We start from the raw sequence: 20,152 nt of genomic DNA on the forward strand, positions 1-20,152 counted from the left end.
CTTCCTTAACACTCACAGTCTCATAACCCTGCTGCATCAGTATCCCCCAGGGGAAGTTGTCCACCATATGCAAGGAGTGGTCTGGTCCCAAAGTCATAAAACAAAGAATGCAGTCCTCGCATTGTGGAATCATGTGCTCATCTCCTGATTCACTGTCCTTATAACATATCAAATGTTCTGATTCACAGTTTTATCCAATGCCGGCTTAAGGCTCCTGGCATGGTCCCAGCTCACTTCAGTCGGTCTACAAACGATTGAAGCTCCTCTGGTTTCTCCATAAACAGAACTTGCCCCTCATGCAGCACTCTCACCTTTGCTGGGTATTGCAGTGAGAACTTGATCCCTTTGTGAAAAAGCTGGGAGCAAAATGGAGACAGGCGCTTTCGGAGCTCCGATACTTTTGGCGAGAAGTCTGGGAATAGCAGCACTGCGGCTCCCTGGTATTCCAGCTTTCTTTTCTGACGATATTTTTCCATCAATCTCGCCTTGTCAGCATAGTTGAAGATTCGGGCGATCACAGGGCGCGGCCTGCTGTTCTGATCTTTCAGGGCACCCACTCGATGCACCCGTTCCGCCTTCAGTCGCTGTCCATCCACCTCTAGGCCCAGCTCTTTTGGTAGCCACGTTTCCACCAATTCCCAGATCTCCTTCTCTTTCACAGTCTCTGGCACTCCTACCAACCGAATGTTGTTGCGCCTACTCCTATTTTCCTGATCCTCTACCCTGTCCTCTAGCACTTTGCATCTTTTTTCCATGACCGCCAGCTGAGCTTCGATTCCACTCACCGCATCTTCTTGGTGAGAGATCCGCTCCTCTGCAAGCTGTATTCGGGTACTCTGTGCCGCCATATTTTCTTTTAAATCGTCCATAAAGACATGTAGCGTGGACAGCTTATCATCCAGCACTGCAGCCATGTGCTTCATTATTTCTTGAATTGCCGCCGCTTGTAAAGCGACCACCGGAGGATCTGAACTCGCCGTTTCTTCCCCCTTCTCCTTTCCCGTCGCCATGTTGACCGTGCTTTGCGATCCGCGCCCTTTCTGTGTTCGCGGGGTCTTTGCCGGCATTACCTGCTTGCCGCACCACGCCGCTGAATCGTCGGCGCTAGTTCTTCCTAGTGCTGTCTGCTGACTTTTTCTTATTAATTTGGGGGTTAAATCGGGGCAAAAAGTGCAATAAATGCCGTTTTATTTAGCGTGGCAGAGGAGAGCAGCCGCGGGACGTCCGTCTAGGTTCCTGCCATCACGTGACCCCCCGCACTGCGCTTGAATTCTAATGCATGCAGGCAAAAAGGGGCTTGGTTATGGTTGGGGAAATAGGCGTTCCATAATTTATGCATGCACTTATATATTATAGGATTTACAGTACATTGTTGATATAAATGGAGGCACGTAGTTTTAGGCGCTGAGATATCAACTAAGCATATTCTTTATACTGCGCCTAAATCTAGGTGCCACTTATAAAATATGCTTAGTTGGCACTGCTTTCTGTGCAGATTTTTTAGGTGTCATATATAGAATCCGCCCCCTTAGTGCTTTAATTAGCTGCTTACTGCACTTTAGTAAAAAACATCTTAATTTTGAAATCATTTCACTAACCACAAGGCCCTGTTTTAAAAGTTTTGCCTTAGGTGTTTTTAGGGAATGATGTACTAACCCATAGGATTTCCTGTGAGATAGTTTCTTTGCATGAAAATTTGCTATGGGTGTAAAATTAGCTCTGTAGCAAACTAGCCAGCAAAATGAGCTTTGAGGCATTTAAGCTTAAAAAGATAACTATCCTGCTTATTTTTGAAAGTGATTGCCGGCCATCTTCTGACACAAATTGGGAGATGGCCGGCCATCTCCCGAATCCGGCCAAATTGATATAATGGAAAACCGATTTTGGCCGGCTCCAACTGCTTTCCGTCGCAGAGCCGGCCAAAGTTAAAGAGGGCATTTCAGAAGGGTATGGAAGGCGGGACGGGGGCGTGGATATGAGATGTCCGGCTTCGGCTGATAATGGAAAAAGATGGCCAACTCTGACGAGCATTTGGCCAGCTTCACTTGGTCCATTTATTTTTAGGACCAAGCCTCAAAAAAGTGCCCCAATTGACCAGATGACCACCGGAGGGAATCGGGGCTGACCTCCCCTTACTTCCCCAGTGGTCACCAACCCCCTCCCACACCCCAAAAAATATTAACATTTTTTTGCCAGCCTCAAATGTCATACCCAGCTTCATGACAGCAGTATGCAGGTCCCTGGAGCAGTTTTTTGCGGGTGCAGTGCACTTCAGGCAGGTGGACCCAGGCCCATCCCCCCCTACCTGTTACACTTGTGGTGGTAAATGGGAGCCCTCCAACCCCCCCCAAAAAACCCACTATACCCACATGTAGGTGCCCCCCTTCACCCCTTAGGCTATGGTAGTGATGTAGAGCTGTGGAGAGTGGGTTTTGGGGGGGATTTGGGGGGGCTCAGCACCCAAGGTAAGGGAGCTATGCACCTGGGAGCTATTTTTGAAGTCCACTGCAGTGCTCCCTAGGGTGCCCGGTTGGTGTCCTGGCATGAGAGGGGGACCAGTGCACTAGAAATGCTGGCTCCTCCCACGACCAAATGCCTTGGATTTGGCCGGGTTTGAGATGGCCGGCATTAGTTTCCATTATCGCCGGAAACATATAGTAACATAGTAACGTAGTAGATGACGGCAGAAAAAGACCTGCACGGTCCATCCAGTCTGCCCAACAAGATAAACTCTAACGTGCTACTTTTTGTGTATACCATACTTTGATTTGTATCTGTCCTCTTCAGGGCACAGACCATATAAGTCTGCCCAGCACTATCCCCGCCTCCCAACCACCAGCCCTGCCTCCCACCACTGGCTCTGGCACAGACAGGAACATAACAAATAAACAATGCCGGCCATCTCTAAAGCCGGCCCAAATGTTGAGATTTGGCCAGCTCCAACCGTATTATCGAAACAAAAGATAGCCAGCTATCTTTTTTCGATAATACGGTTGGGGCGCTGCTTTACAGCGCCGGCCAAATAGATGGCCGGCCATCTATTTGGCTGGTGCCGTTCGATTATGCCCCTCCATACCTTATATGCCAGTTTTCAAAAATTTCATGAACAATGAACTGCTTTGCATGCTTTTGCATTGTAGCAGCTTATTACTTAAGAATTTGTATAATCCTTTGCACATAGTAGAGGGCCTAAAAGTGGCAATTGTTTTTATAAACAATCCCTGTGTGGATTAAAATATGGAAAAGCTTGAAAAAAACGCCCATTGTTTTTGTGTATTTCAGGTTATTTAGCACATTTTAATGTATATAAGCCCCCAGGTGCCAAAAAAAATTGTAGCTTAATATAATGGCTTCTAAATGAGAACAGCACCTTGAGAAATGTCTTTGAGCACCTTCAGATTAGACATGAGTAAGGATTAGTGAAAGATAATTTATTCCTTTTGAGAATATATGCATAAATGGTCTGCCAAATTTGTTAAATTTTTTGCACAAGTTTTGATGGGATGAACAGCTATTTTGTATTTTTCACTAATATCAGTGTAATAGAAATGATAAATAGTACGCCCTGATCGTAACTGACTAGATATGGATGGGCTGGAGTGTAAATTTTTAAGGGGCTTCGATGTTAGCTTCAGAACTTTTAGTACAAGAACAGTTCTGGACAGACTTTTACGGTCTGTATCCTGAGAAAGGCAAGGACAAATCAAACTCAGTATAAAGTATCGCATACCATGTAAAGTGGCAACATAGTAGATGATGGCAGAAAAAGACCTGCATGGTCCATCCAGTCTGCCCAACAAGATAAACTCATGTGTGCTACTTTTTGTGTATACCTGACCTTGATTTATATCTGCCATTTTCAGGACACAGACCGTAGAAGTCTGTCCAGCACTAGCCCCGCCTTCCAACCACTAGTCCCACCTCTCAACCACTAACCCTGCCTCCCAACCACTAGCCCCGCCTCCCACCACCAGCTCTGCCACCCAATCTCAGCTAAGCTTCTGAGGATCCATTCCTTCTGAACAGGATTCCTTTATGTTTATCCCACACATGTTTGAATTCCATTACCGTTTTCATCTCCACCACCTCCCTTGGGAGGGCATTCCAAGTATCCACCACTCTCTCCGTGAAATAATATTTCCTGACATTTTTCTTGAGTCTGCCACCCTTCAATCTCATTTCATGTCCCTAGTTCTACCGCCTTCCCATCTAAGGAAAAGGTTCGTTTGAGGATTAATACCTTTCAAATATTTGAACGTCTGTATCATATCACATCATAATCAATCAATAACACCATAATCAATGCCATAATCAATCAATGTGAACGAAGGCAGGGTCTATGGATTGATCTGTTGGGACTAATGGAAAGAAAATTATCAGGTAAGGATTAATTTTACCTTCCATAGCTTCCCACAGATTAATCCAGAGATGAGTGGGACGTTTCAGAGCAAACCACAATTAGGCCGGGATAGCACAACCCTAAAGAGATAAATGGCACAGTTGGAAGATTACCAGTGTACCACCAGATGTGCTGTAAATTGAGTTTATCTTGTTGGGCACACTAGATGGACCATACAGGTCTTTATCTGCCATCATTTATTATGTTACTATATGTTACTTTCATCACAAGTTCTATCATATTCAACAGAGAAGATATTTTATACTTTCTCTTTTTTGATATTTTTTTAAGTGGTGGGTGGGTGGGTTGAGCAATTCACTAGATGTGTGTAGGTTTCTACAATCTGCAGAGAAGGGCTAGGTTTACATACCTCTGAAATCAGCAGAGTGCATACACCATCTTTGAAGTCATGCTTCTCATCCACCATTATTTCTCTCTCATCTTTATACCATATAATACTTGTTTCCTTCTTAATATTAGCCACCTAAAAGAAAAGAATAAATAATTATGTTATGTTTTTTTTAATCCAGTATTACTATTTGAACATTCCTTTCTTTCTTTTCCTTGTCTGTCATTAGGAAATCAACTAAATCAATGTTTAATATTCACCAACCATGCTCAGAACAATTGCATTTGACCTCACATCCATCCGCTTATTTCTAGGATAAGCAGCATAAAATCTGTTTTACTCTTTTGGGATCTTGTCAGGTACTTGTGGCCTGGATTGGTCACTGTTGGAAACAGGATACTGGACTTGATGGACCTTTGGTCTGTCCCAGTATGGCAACACTTATGTTCTATATGCTTATTTCAGGGCTTTTTTTGAGGGGGTACTTGGGGGTACTGAGTACCGGCACCTTTTCCATTGTCTGCTAAAACTGACCCATGGTCCACAAGTTTTAATGAAAGAGCTCAGGCTCTGCACACCAATTCGGCCTTGTCATAGATTCTGTGACTGGTTGTAGGGTGCCTGGCTATTGTGGGGTGGGTTCCTCAGTGATTATGCCACCCCTAAAGGGTGGCCAGGCATTTGAGTACCGGCACCTTTTTTTTTCTAGAAAAAACACACTGGTTTATTTATTCATTGTTGTATCCCACTATTATCCAAAATCAAAAGTGGCCTTCGGTTCAAAGTGGCCTACAGTTAGGCAATGTTACAGTGATGTGATGCGGTTAACAAGGTGGTGTGGAGATCTCGGCAGCGTGTATGGTTAGCCATAGAATTTCTTGAAAAGGTAGGTCTTCAGTTAAGGAACTGCTATATAAGATACTATAATTACATCATATAAGGGGTGAAAGACAATCAGGCTTTATTCTTTTGGGCCCAGACACTGAACTGAATGAAAACAAACATACATAAATGGGGAGATTCTACGACTGGGTGCCTCCATTAAGTGCCCACATTAAGCAGGTATTGTACCTTTTCTATAATGGTACTTATGCTCGTAATTGCTATTCTAGAATACTAGTGTAAGTTGACATCAGTGCGCCTACATTTAGGTGCTAACATTTACTGTACAGAAAGTATCTGGTTGGTGTAAATGTTAGTGCCTAAATGCTACATTTATTAAGATGGACTTGGGAAAATCCACTGCTTATTTCTAGGATAAGCAGCATAAAATCTATTTTACTCCTTTGGGATCTTGCCCGGTTCTTGTGACCTGGATTGGCCTCTGTTGAAAACGGGATACTGGGCTTGATAAACCTTCAGCCTGTCCCAGTATGGCAATGCTTATATTCTTATGTTAATTTATAGTATTCTATACATTACACACCCACCTCTGCTCGCTCATGCCCCTTCCCTATGAATGCCCCCTTGCAATTACATGCTAAAGCCATTTTAGCACATAATTATAGAATTGCAGTTGAGTGTCCTACTGTCATTTCTGCATGCAAGTGAACACTTAGGGGATCTTTTACTAAAACTTAGCTCGAGATATCTGCAGCAGGGCCCATAGGAATAAAATGGGCCCCACTGCAAATAACTCGAGCTAAGCTTTAGTAAAAGACCCCCTAAGTGTAAATGCTAGTATTTTATAAATGTAAGCGTGCAATAAGCACTTAAATTTAGGTGACCTGTTATAGAATGAGGGAGATGGGCTCTGGCATACATATGAAGATGTTACAGCTGGTTACAAAAGTTCAGGCATCACTGCTCAAATAGTGTGTTTCGTTCAATCTCTAATCCAACAAAAACTGACACAACCTCTGCTTAGAAGCACATTAAACATGTTTGGCTCATAAGAGAATGCATGGAGTGCCCTTCCAGAGAAGGTGGTAGAGGAATAAATGATGACGCCCTTCAAAAAGGAATGAGGATCCCTAAAAAGGATCTCTCTATATAAAAGGCAACACCAACGTTCTATGAAGCCTCCAGTCGGAAGTGTGAAGGGGGCGAGATATCCGGTTTCCCTATGAGTGTCTGCCCAGCCCTCTCTGTAACACAGTCAGTGAAGGAAAACAGCAGAGCACGAAATCAAAACGCTGGCTCTGTAACAGTGAAGGACTCAGAGGGGGGAGGGGAGAGAGGCCAGAGGGCAGGGACACACACACTCCCACATGCACACAGAAGAAAACATTGCTAGCCCCCGTTTCATTTGCATCAGAAACAGGGCTTTTTTACTAGTAAGTACATAAGCACCGTCATACTGGGGAAAGACCAAGGGTCCATCAAGCCCAGCATCTTGTCTCTGACAGCGGTCAATCCCGGCTTCAAAAACCCGGCAAAACAAAAACAAAATTAATAATGTTCAATGGACTTTTCCCTCAGGAATCTGTCCAAACTGAAAAGACTTGTGCTTCTCAAGAAGGCAGCAGTTACAATCTAAACCACCTTACTGGACAGACTGGATGGGCAGAGCGGGAGCAGGGCTCCCACTTAAGCATGTAACTTGGGAATGAGACTTGATATACTGCCTTTCTGTGGTTTTTGCAACTACATTTAAGGTGGTTTATACAGGTACCTGGGGCAATGGAGGGTTAAGTGACTTGCCCAGAGTCACAAGGAGCTGCAGTGGGAATTGAGCCCAGTTCCCCAAGATCAAAGTCTGCTGCACTAACCACTAGGTTACTCCTCCACTCCACTTATAGGATAAGTTACATGGGTACCTGCTGCACATGGGTGATCACACTTATACAAGCTCTATAGTTAGCGTACATGCTCACGCCTAAATGTCAAGCACGTATGTACCCGGTTATGCTAGTATTCTAGAAAGTTACACAGGCATCTACTTTCCTTTATAGAATAGGTTTCTACCGCACGCCCCATGGACACCTAATTCTAGCTGCCCGGTTGTAGAATTGCCCTCAAGCCATGTGGGTCAAGGGTCATGCTCTTTTATTAAGCTGTTCTCCTGTGATCTGAGATCAGCCTCCTCCCATGGTTAGTTCTCTTTGTTTACTGGGCTGCAATCGTGTCTCAGAATTAACTTTTGAAATACAGGTTTCTATGATGGTTAAAGCTTGGTTTTATAACTTACATCATATTCATTGCATTAGGCCTTATATAGATAAGGCTGCTCTGCACACATTTATTCATACATTAGTAATGAATAATTATTGTAGTTCACTATATTATGGAAGAAATGTATCTAAGTTAAAAAGATTTCAATTAGTCAAGAATACTGCAGAGAGATTACTTTGCTCTGTGGAAAAAAAAAAGGAAAGAAGATCACATTATTCCCATTCTGAATGGTCTACCAAAATCATATCGTGGGATACAAATGTAACAAATAAATAAATATCGAATCAAATTTAAAGTTCTTATCATAGCTTTCAGAACTCTTCATTCTGGCTTTCCATAATACCTTCACAATGAACTAATTCTTTATATTCCTACCAAGGTACCTCACTCTCAAAGTGCTCGTTTGTTAACTATTCCTCACCCTGTTGGACTTATTTGGAGTCTACTTCTGACTCCAGAGGAGGAGGGGAGGCAGATATGGAATTTATTTGTTTAGTGGTGATATTCAGCTGCTATACATATAAATTATCTAGGAACATTGAGGCCGGTGTGCTCACAATATATAAATATATTTAGTGTTGTTTGCTACTTAGAACATAAGACTATAAGAGTAGCCATACTGGGTCAGACCAATGGTCCATCTAGCTCAGTATCCTGTTTCCAAACAGTGGTCAAGCTAGGCCACAAGTACCTGGCAGAAACACAGTTATTCCATGAAACCAATCTCGGGGCAAGCAGCTACCTCCCCACGTCTGTCTCAACAGTAAACTATGGACTTTTCCTCTAGGAACTCGTCCAAACCTTTTTTAAACCCAGATACACCAATCGCCGTTACCACATCCTCCGGCAAAGAGTTCCAGAGCTCAACTATTCGTTGAGTGAAAAAATATTTCCTACTATTTGTTTTAAATGTATTTCCATGTATTATCTTCGTAGTGAAGGTACAATCAAGAAGTTCTGCTGAGGGTGTTACTGCTGGAGATTGAGAGGGCGATTGATAGAGAAGGGGGTGAGATGTGATTAAAAAAGTGAGTGCCAGGAATGAGGCTAGAGAAAGAGAGAAAGAAACTACTGAGGATGAGGGATGAATTGAAAGATATAAGGGGCCCTTTTACTTCGGGGCACACATAGGCAATCCCATGATAAGTTCCAAATGTGCGAGTGCTACTCGCATGCTAAAAAATATTTATTTTTACTGAGGAGGCACGTCTGGGGGCAGAGAGTGGGTGTTTGCCAAACTTGAATGGTGTCATTTTTTTCTGATTTTTCTTCTGTTTTTCTTTTTCTTTTTGATTTAACTATATCTGCTCTTTAGTCGGCGCCCTGATTGGCTTTTGTCTCTCTGGGCATCTGACATCATCTAAAGGTTATAAAGAGGGATCACCATTTTTTCAGAAGTGGGTCTCTATAGTTCCTTCAGTTTTTGAACGGTGTTTAAGTAAGCAACGATGGCATGATGGTAACACTAGGAAATTCTGGATTGTATGATGCTACTCTTTTCTTCTCTTTTTTGCAGATTTACTGACCAATTGACCCAGACACAGCTCACTAGTTGGAAGAAAGAGCCTTCACAGCTAAGTATTTAAAGCTGTTATTTTTGACAAGTTTGTGTCTATCTTACAATTAAATTTATCAGGGAGGTTTTTTTTGCCTATGATGAAGAAGTCCTGCTCTTTCAGCCATTAGCTGGGAGCTTCTTTAGGCTTTTTCCTCCCTGTTTATTATGACTATTATTATTATTTCCACTGCTTATATATAAGAATACAAAGAACATTAGTGCGTGGCTATTAATAGAAAAATTAAAAAAATACGCCATTTTACTGCTGTGCTAAAAATGGCCTTAGTGCGCGGGAAAGACCCGCATAAGGGCGTGGTAAGACCATGTTTTAGCGCGGGATTGTAAAGGGACCCCAAAATGGCTTACGGAGATGAAAAGGTAGAGGAAGTTGATTTACATGAGTGTCCCAATTTATAGCAGTGTTGCGGCTCTCAAAATATTTTTGACAAGAAGGAACGCTGCAAAATAATTTTTGCGGTTTGAAAGGTTGTATATCCTTGGGTTAAAGCACTGGACCATGTTTCAAGACGCCTTCTCGGGGTCAAATGCACTGAGGCCTTTTTGCTAAAGACCCCAAACCCTTTACTAAATTTGGCCTTCAGTGTTACCTCGTACAAATCATTTTGGAACCTATATACAGCAGGGGGAAAATGGTTAGTACTTAGGATCCCTTTATGCCGCTGTGTATCTCAACCAACTTTTGTCTGCATCCAAAAACAGATTGTTCATACTCGTGTTCAGCACTGACTAATCAGAAACAAAACAATACAATAGGTTCACATCACATCAGTTCTGTAATAAGAAAGGAATACCAAGTCAGCAGGAAGCAGAAGGCATTTGGTTTTGAGTGAAAAAAAAAAGACAAAAAATGATAGCTTAAGATCTACATTGCTGAAAACGAAAAGAAAAGAAAACTGTAAATAATAGAAATCATTGTATACATAGTACACTACCACTACAGTGTGATAATTAATGCTTCCTCGGAAAGGTATAATTATAATGCCATTGAACTTGCTATGTACAATGGAGGGAAACCTCCCAGACCATTTCTTTCCTGATTTATCTGGTATTAAAGCACTAACCAGAGACTAGCATATCTAATATTTTTTGTCTGATTGATTCAGACTCTATTTATGTGGATACATTCAGTCACACTTTCCCTACAGTTTATTACACTTTGATAGCATTTCAGTTTTTGAGACTCTTGCTTTTTACCTTGCATTTCAGCAACACATTGCAGTTTGAGGTAACTTCCCATGCCAGTTGCTCCACAAAGTGAGGACCTGTTTTTCACAATGATAGAAAGTCTGAATTAGTGTTAGTATAGTGAAAAGGTACACTACCACTACAGTGTGATAATTAATGCTTCCTCGGAAAGGTATAATTATAATGCCATTGAACTTGCTATGTACAATGTACAATGGAGGGAAACCTCCCAGACCATTTCTTTCCTGATTTATCTGGTATTAAAGCACTAACCAGAGGACCTGTTTTTCACAATGATAGAAAGTCTGAATTAGTGTTAGTATAGTGAAAAGGTATAGACCGTACTATCAACGATAGAACTAGATTTTTTTTTTGGCGGGGGGGGGGGGGGGGGGGGGCAGGGGGTTGGGAACCAAGCTGCTCCCTTTGAATTGAAACTAGCCACTACAGAAGGGTTTTCTCATTGTTTTAACCCTTCCAAAGCTGAGATAACACTTGGGGTACATAAGTATCCTAAACCTGGCTAGAGGTTATCAATACTGTGCAACAGGTGGGGCTTCATTCTCTTTTCGGCAGGCCCAAGGAGCAAAGCCAGGCTTAGGAACTGAACTCTAGTCTCCTGTATGGCGGTCACAGCACTGGCACTGAACCAGTCCCCTGTATTCTGTATCAAATGCGGCTTTCCCAGCCTTCCATATCCTTGTATTATCTTGAGGAATTCACTGCCATTTTGGTTTTAAATAATAGAATCAATAAACTATTTGCTACCCGGTAGAAAATCTTGTCTTTGAAATCAAACATGAAATACAAAATTCTATGACCATTCCTTTTGCGTCATCTTACGGTTGCCTTTTGAAATTATTTTCTGTAATTAAGTCAATACCCATAGTTTATTGATGGGCATTCAGTTTCACAGCTTGACAAAATAATAGAGACAGCTCAGAGAAGGCTGCCAAAAATGACCCAGAACCTGCATCCAAAAGTCCATGACAGTGTTATTCATTTCTGATCCTCAAGGGCCACAAACAGGTCAGGTTGGAGAGGAGGAGTAGCCTAATGGTTAGTGCAGTGGGCTGAGAACTTGGGGAACTGGGTTCAGTTTCCACTGCAGCTCCTTGTGATCCTGGGCAAATCAATTAGAGCCCTGTTTACTAAGGTGTGCTAGTGTTTTTAGCGTGCGCTAAAAGTTAGTACTCGCTAATGCTAGAGATACCCATAAGAATATTTGGGTGTCTCTAGCATTACTGCGCGCTAAAAATGTTAGTGTGCCTACAGCACAGCTTAGTAAACAGAGCCCTTAACTTTCACTGCCCCAGGTAGAAAACTAAGAGCCCTGTTTACTAAAGCACGCTAGTGTTTTCAACGCATGCTAAAATTTAACATGCACTAATGCTAGAGACACCCATATATTCCTATTCCTATGGGACACACTAGCACGCCTACAGCACGGCTTAGTAAACAGGGCCCTTAGATTGTGGGCCTACTAGGGACAGAGAAAGTACCTGAATGCAATATGTAAAACTGCTTTGATTGTACTATAAAAAAGGTGATATATAAATAATCAAATGAAATCAGGTTTTCAAGATATACTTGACGAATATGCATGAGATGGCTTTTCATATAATGGAGGTTGTGTACGTGGAAATCTCTCATGCATATTCATTAGAGTTATCCTTAGAAATTGATCTGTTAATGGACTTCAGTGACAGAAAGTGCATACCTAAATATCTTAGGGGAAATTTACCACACAAAACCCAAAAAGTTATATACACATATCCACCAGGAAAAATCACACAATAAGTAACAACACAGATTCCAAAGTGTATTCCTTTTCCAAATGTGCTTGAGAAGCTATTTCAAAACACTAACTTATATTTTTTACTTGTTATATTACAACCCAAGCTGAAGAAAAAATATGCAGAGCCGACTGATGTTCAACAAGTCTAAGAAGCACCTCCTTAAAAAGTAGGAAAAAAGGAGAAGCTCCATTCAAAGACTCCACAAACATATGGGGGAAAGGTTTCACAGTTAACTTGATCTCTTCATCTTTTAACCCTATAAACACAGAGGCCCTTTTACTAAGTGGTGATAAGCACTAACGCATGCTTACCGCATGCTAAAAGGCACTACTGTGGGATGGTAGGTCTGGGATCAGCATGCGCTACCTATGTGCTAAAAAATAGGTTTTATTTTTTAGCACGGGGGGCGTTTGGAGGTAGAGAGTAGGTGTGCCCTGCACTAATCGAGTAGTGTGGGTAAATCACCGCATGCTGCCCAATTAGCATGGGGTTAGCGTGTGAGCCCTTACCCCCTAATAAATAGATAACAGTAAGAGCTTATATGCTAATGGCCACGTGACAATTGGAAAATTAGTGCGTGGCCATCAATGGAGAAATAGAAATTGCAGCCATTTTACAGCCACACTAAAAGTGGCCCCAGTGCGTGGGAAAGCCCCATACTACTGATACTACAGGCCACTTTGCAGTGCAGCTTAGTAAAAGGACCCCATAATGAAAAACACATAATCCTTCTAAGTTATCTTAAAATCCAGAACAGAAATTTAACATCCAAGTTCCAAAGAAATACCAGAATCTGCTTTTCACTGAAGGAAAAATTTGACAGGCTTTCTTGTTTACTCTACATCAAAGACGCCATCAAAAGTTTTTGAGAACAATGGAGGCCCTTTCAAGTGTGGGCACTGTACAGTAAGTCAGTTGGGAATTATAAGAATTTATTCATCCTTCTTTACAGTTACATCACAAATTACAAATGAGAACTGTTTGTGCCACTCATGGTATAGTTTTTGACAAGTGTCCTTGTCAAAAACTGTATATTGGCAAAACCACTTGTGCTATCAGGGCTTGCATTATTGAACACTGCTCTACCAGCAAGCAAATTGTGCATAGAAATCTACACCATTTGTGTCATCATGTTGGAAGCAATTTTCTCATCAAGTGGAGGAAGTGTGCATAGAAATCTCTCATGCATATTCATTAGAATTATCTTTAGAAACTGATCTGTTAATGGACTTCAGTGACTGAAAGTGCATACCTAAATATGAATATCTTAGAGAAATTTACCACACAAAAACCAAAAAGTTATATACACACATCAACCAGGAAAAAGCACGCAATAAATAACAACACAAATTCCACAGTGTATTCCTTTTCCAAATGTGCTTGAAAAGCTATTTCAAAACACTAATTTATATTTTTTACTTGTTATATTACAACTGAAGCTAAAGAAAAAATATGCATAGTGACTGATGTTCAAACAACAGTTCCACACAGGCAACTGATAACTTCAATAGTCCCTTTCCCTATGTGTCCTTCTGTCTGTCCTACCCTTATCCCTTATTGGTCCTGTTTGTCTGTCCTGATTTAGATTGTAAGCTCTTTGAGCAGGGACTGTCTTTTCTTCATGTTCATTTGTGAAGTGCTGCGTACGACTGGTAGCGCTATAGAAATGATTTATAGTAGTAGTAGAGTGCCCTCGGTATGGGAACTAAAGTGACTAGGGAACGGTACAATAAAGGGGTTGAAGTGCTTCTGTGTATGGAAAAAGAATGAGACTTGGGAGTGATTGTGTCTGATGACCTTAAAGTGGCCAAACAGGTAGAAAGGGTGATGGTCAAAGCCAGAAGGATACTTGGGTGCATAAGGAGAGCGATGACCAGCAGGAAAAAAGAGGTGATAGTGCCCTTGTATTAGTCTCTGGTGAGGCCCCATTTAGAGTACTGTGCCCAATTCTGGAGACCGCACCTACAGAAAGATATACACAGGATGGAGTAGGTTCAGAGGGCAGTTAGAAAATTGGTAAGCAGTCTTGGTTATATAACATATAAGGACAGGCTTATGAACTTTAACATGTATATGCTAGAAAAGAGGCAGGAGAGAAGGGATATGATAAAGACGTTTAAATACCTCAGTGGCATTAATATACAGAGGAAAACCTTTTTCAAATGAAGAAAAACACTGGAATGAGAGGGCATAGGATGAAGTTAAAAGGAAATAGGCTTATAAATATATATAAATATATATATATATATATATACAGTATATATATATATATATATATATATATATATATATATATATATATATACAGTGCACTCCATTTAATAACAGCATGCTCTGTTTAACTGCATGCCGTACTTCGGTCCCGTTTTTGGCACCATCAATTTCTATGGGGACAAACTTCGTTTTAGCGCACCACTGATAAGTGCAAGATTCGCTTATATGCATGGTTCAAGACCGCTCCTCTGCAGGAAAGACTCCGCATAAGTGCGTGCATGGAATATGGAAGCCAATTGGTGTGTGACAACCGAGATTTAAAATTTACTGCCTCTTTAGCTGCCCCAGGCAGATTAGGAGAAAGAATGTTGTTGGAGCATGCACCGGGGTCGTCGCTGTCGTCGCGGTGGCGGACCTGTAAGACTTTAACACTGGCTGAATGAATAGAAGTGGTAAGTTCTTACAAAATTAGAAAACAAAGAAAGTCAAGCATCTATTGCTAAAGAATATGGTGTCAATCCCAGTCAAATTTCACATGTCTTAAAGCAGAAAGACCAGCTTCTGGAAGACTGGCAAAACAATACAAATCCACAACGGAAACGAAAACGTGCGGGAAAAGCTGAGGAGGTAGAATATGCTCTTCTTTGGTGGTTTTCTCGAGTCAGGAGCAGACAGTTTCCTGTCAGTGGTCCACTGCTTATGGAGAAAGCTAACCAGGTAGCAGAAAGTCTTGGACTGACTGAATTCAAAGCCACTATTGGATGGTTGGAAAGATGGAAGGAAAGAAACAGCATAAAATTCAAGAAACAGCATGGTGAGAAACAAAACGCTGATGACTTTGGTGCTGAAAATTGGGTTGTTTCAGTTCTTCCTACTATCTTGAACGAGTTTGCACCTCGTGACATTTTCAATGCTGACGAAAATGGTCCCTACTGGTGAGCGATTCCTGATGGAACACTTGAATTCAAACATGCTGAAACTACTGGAGATAAAACATCGAAGGACCGACTGGATGGGAGTGAGAAGTTGGAACCCCTCATCACTGGAAAGAGCAAACAGCCCCGTTGCTTGAAGAAAGTTAAGCAACTTCCTGTGTCATATGAGGCTAACACAAATTCGTGGATGACTGGGGAAATTTGGAAGCAGTGGCTAAAGAAGTTAGACACTAGAATGCGGGCACAAAAGCATCAGATTTTGCTGCTTTGTGATAACTGTGCTGCACACAGGGATGATGTCAGATTGTCTAATGTCAAGGTGGTCTTCCTGCCACCAAACACTACCTTTCTGATCCAACCTCTGGACCAGGGCATAATAGCCAATTTCAAACAACATTATCGGGCTCTTGTGCTACGTGATCTGATGAGCGTTATGGATGACCAGACTGGGAAGGATAAACGTGCTGTTGAACTGGCTCGTAATCTATCACTGTTGGATTCCATACATATGCAGAAAGAAGCCTGGAATCATGTTACACAGGCAACCATTGTGAACTGCTACAAGCGGGCAAGCTTTGCTAAGGATGTGGAGAGGGATGAAACAGGTGCAGCTGTTGCAAACGTGTCAGATGAAGAGGCTATTTACATCCCAGCCGGTTTTACTGAAGAGGAGACAGGGAAAAGTCAGATACGAGACCCGTCCCATTTGTTTATAGATCAGATACATTCCCTTGAAAAAACCAAGATGGTGAAACGTGGCTCCACGTCGGGAATAAAAACAATCTTTTAACTTCACGTCACTAGAACACAAGAGTGAAGGCCCGGGACCAACCAAATGAGAATAAAAGCAGGTAACCAACAGACCGCCTACAGATAAGTGATCCGCTTCATATCCCAGTAATACACAGTAACGGAGTTTATGAAATTCTGGTGGTAGGCAGGACTGGTGCTATGATGGTGGGTTGCTACTGGCCGAATCCATTTTTTATGGAATAAAGGCACTTGAGCAAATTCTGAGCACTGCATAATAAAAAATATAAAAATTGAGTTATTATAAATATAAGAGATATTCTGGTGGAATTTTTATTAGTGCTTAATTTATGTGCCAGCTGCTCACACAGGCTGGCACATAAATTAAGGTATTGGTCCTATTTACCAGTGTCCTAATGATGCTCCTGCTGCTACCCTTATTCATGACCCTTCCCAGATCTCTCTCTTACTAACCCCCTTCCTGGGTCCATGACCTCCTAACCTGCTTCCTCTTCTTCCCCCTAATAGTCCCTTATGGGGTCTTCTTCCCAATACCTTTCTTCTTGAGTCACTTCTCCTCCCTAGATCTTCCTTTCCCTCACACGGTATGTGCTCATGTTCATAGGTCCTGCAGCAGCCCCACCCTGTCACCACACATACCTTTATGTGCATATACTGTAGGCTATTTTATAAAAACCCATTTCTGTGGGTTTCGCTGTGGAAAACATTTTATAAAACTGCCCCTGAGATGTGTGCCTTGACATTTATTTCCTGGAAGGGTTGGGCATTTTTGATCCCAGCACATGGTGGTATTACCTTGCTTTCTAAGCCACTCTTGCCTCTGGAGTCCAGCTTCTTTTTGCAGTTTCTTGAACACTAGAGATCAACAGTGAGAAAAAGAATCAACTGATGTTCTATTATAAGCCTGCATGATCAATCCAGATTTTTAAAATATGAAGTTCCTCCCAATCAATGGTGACCTAGCTAGTATTCTCTACTCATTAAAATTAAAAGTACAACCATGCTGTGTGCCTCAGTATCAATATATGTGACTGTAATCTTTCTTGTGGACCTCATTTTGGCTCTTGTTAAGATTTTCCTCTAACATCCCTTTAATATTTTCTAAAGGCTCAATTTAAATGAACCCTGGGTATTCAATGCTGAGCTGAATATCGGACTGTTAGTATGCAAACCAACAACAGGCAGATAAAATTTGACGAGATTAATACATAACTGAAAGAGTTTAACATACACGTGATAGATCGCAAAACTTCCCATGTAAAACGGCCCAATGGCTGGTTAGAACATGGAATTTCATTCCCCCAAAACAGATACAGCTTGACTTCCCCAGCGACACACATGTAGCTCTGATTCCCTGACCCCCTGACTCCAACCTCCCCAGAATGATGCTTTTTATCATGTTCAACCGTCATGATCATGTGACAGCAGTGAAACACTTGTAAACGGTGTCATTTGTTGGCTGGAAAGCTCGCAGGAAGGCCCTTCTCTCACTTCTCTTCTGTCTGTAAAGGTTTGGAGCCTCAGAATACTAAGGGATTCGTGTGCAGGTCTAAACTGTGGAAAGTTTGGTCTGCATGGAAGAGTGTTGCTTTGTTTGAGAGAGTCTTAATATTAGTGTTAGCGTAAGTCCTGAATAAAGTGATAAGAGCCTTTATGAAGGGTCAAAGCCCAACTGGGGTGGGAGTAGGGGAGGGGATGAATCAGGCCTACATGGAGGGGACACAGTGATCTTATTAGAAATAATGAAATTCTCTGTGCAAACCAACCCTTTACATTCACAGGCTGATGTAATATGCTGAGTGTCAGAACAGTGCACTGACCTTCAGCACACAATGTTCTAATGCACAAGCTGAAAACATCTTTTACTCCTGATACAGTAAACTAATGGCATGCAAATTAGTGTGGTGTTCAAAAAATGCGTATTGACAGAAAACACATCACACACCACCACAGTAACATACTGATATTTTTTTACATAAGGCATTATGTTTTCCCCCCCTTTCTCCTTTCCTGTCAATAAGTGAGCCAGTGTTTACAGTATTGAATACTGAAAGGGGACTGGCTTATGCACTGACAGGAAGATAAAAAGAAAACACTTCTACTTAAGCCTATCTGGTCCAGAGCACCTCTGGTTCTCATCCCACTAAATCAGGAAAGTGCTCCCTTACTTGGTATCCTGAGTGTGTCCCGATGTATTGTTAAGGGTCAGGTGCCACCATTTTTCAAGCTGGTTGTGCTGGAGGCAGGAGCGAGGCTTTCCACCTGAAGGTGGGTAGGAAGGAGGAGTGGGGGGGGGGGGGGGGGGGGGGGGGGGGGGGGGGGGTCCAAGACCCACTGGGCTGCCAGGGAGCTTTTCTGGAGTTGGGGTGGGATAAGGGATGTGTAGTACCCACTGGGCTACCAAGAAGCTCTGCTGAACAGTCATGTGAGGTGAAGAGCTGCACTTTACCTCAGATGGCCCTTTGTTCCTGGGTTGGAATCTCTATTCAATACTTAAGCTGCAGTACAAAATTCTGCACAACAAGGCAGGTTAAAAAAATGTACCAGAATAAAATACTTTTTTTTAAAAACATTATAAGCAAATACGAATTTGGCCTTTCTGCAGGTATTTTGCATGCTGACCGTGTAATCCTTTAGCAAAGTGATTCTTCATATTGCAAAAAAGATTAGAATGGGAAAATCAGGAGTAAACTGCTGCACTAAAAGACAGCACAGCCCATTACATCAGTTCCTCAGGCATTAAGACAGGGGAGCTGAACATGCAGCATTCATGCTCAATATTTGACATCAGCTTTGAGGCAGGCATAGAATGTTAGGTTTTAATAGCATACCATAATATTTCACACAAGCCAGGTAAATCCTGTTTGCATTCATTTTACGGGTATAGACAGACCTGTCATTTTAGGTGGGCCCAGAGTTTGGATGGGTGGACCTTCCAAAATTCCACCCTTCCTCCCCCCATCTTTGTTCAGCATCTTTCTTCCTCTCTTCTCCTTGGCCCAGCAACTCTCCCCCCTCTCTGAAACAACCCCCATACCTCAGTACTTGCAACAGCAGGAGCAATGTACATCCATTGCCTGTGCCACACCCACAGGCTTCCCTGTTCTGTGTCCTCCCGGAGAGGAAGCAGGAAGTGACATCTGTGAGGGAAGGATCATTTGGCAAAGGGAAGCCTGTGGATCAGGCGCAGGCAGTGGATGTGTATTGCAGCTGCTGCTGGAGAAGATGCAGAGGTAGAAGAGGGGGGGGGAGGGTGTTGCTGAGCTGCGAGATGGGAGGAAAAATATTGGATCCAGGGGTGGAGGAGAGGGAGAGAGAGAGAGGGGAATGAGGCAGCCACTGCTGAACTGTTTTTGAGGCCAGACAGGATGGACTTGAGCTAGGCCCAGCCCACCCGCCCTTCGTCACTCCCTGGCATTGAATTTAAGCGCCTCACCTTCGAAAGTGCAGCAAGCAGCGGCAGACCACTCCTTCCTTTCGTGTCCCGCCCTCGCCTGACGTAACTTCCGTGAGGGCGGGACACAGAAGGAAGGAGTGGTCTGCCGCTGCTTGCTGCGCTTTCGAAGGTGAGGTGCTTAAGGTCAGTGCAGAGGGCCCGGGGGAGGTGAGAGGGCCCGGTGGTGGGTGGAGGGGGGGACCGGTGACCTCAGGTGGGGGGGGGGCGGGGGCGGCCTTGTCCCGGGCCTGGCCCAGTCTCTCGGCGGCCCTGCCCAGGCCCACCTGTAGCTACGCCACTGATTCATTTAATATAGACTATCTAATGCGTCAGAAGACCAGTTTAGCCATTAGTGTTTTATACACTCTATT

The 20,152-nt window shown here is 42.7% G+C and overlaps 1 protein-coding gene across 1 annotated transcript in view; it reads right to left on the reverse strand.

The window, feature by feature from the left end:
- Positions 1-20,152, reverse strand: part of MYOM1 (myomesin 1) — a 277,203-nt gene that overhangs the window by 32,471 nt on the left and 224,580 nt on the right. Inside the window, exons 27-29 of the mRNA XM_030213070.1 lie at positions 17,141-17,200; positions 10,636-10,703; positions 4,770-4,883 (exon numbers count right to left, since the gene is read on the reverse strand). Coding sequence (XP_030068930.1) covers positions 4,770-4,883; positions 10,636-10,703; positions 17,141-17,200 — 242 coding nt within the window. The remainder of the gene's footprint in view (positions 1-4,769; positions 4,884-10,635; positions 10,704-17,140; positions 17,201-20,152) is intronic.

Source organism: Microcaecilia unicolor, chromosome 1 (assembly GCF_901765095.1).
Source record: "Microcaecilia unicolor chromosome 1, aMicUni1.1, whole genome shotgun sequence".
In the NCBI taxonomy this organism is placed as follows: domain Eukaryota; kingdom Metazoa; phylum Chordata; class Amphibia; order Gymnophiona; family Siphonopidae; genus Microcaecilia; species Microcaecilia unicolor.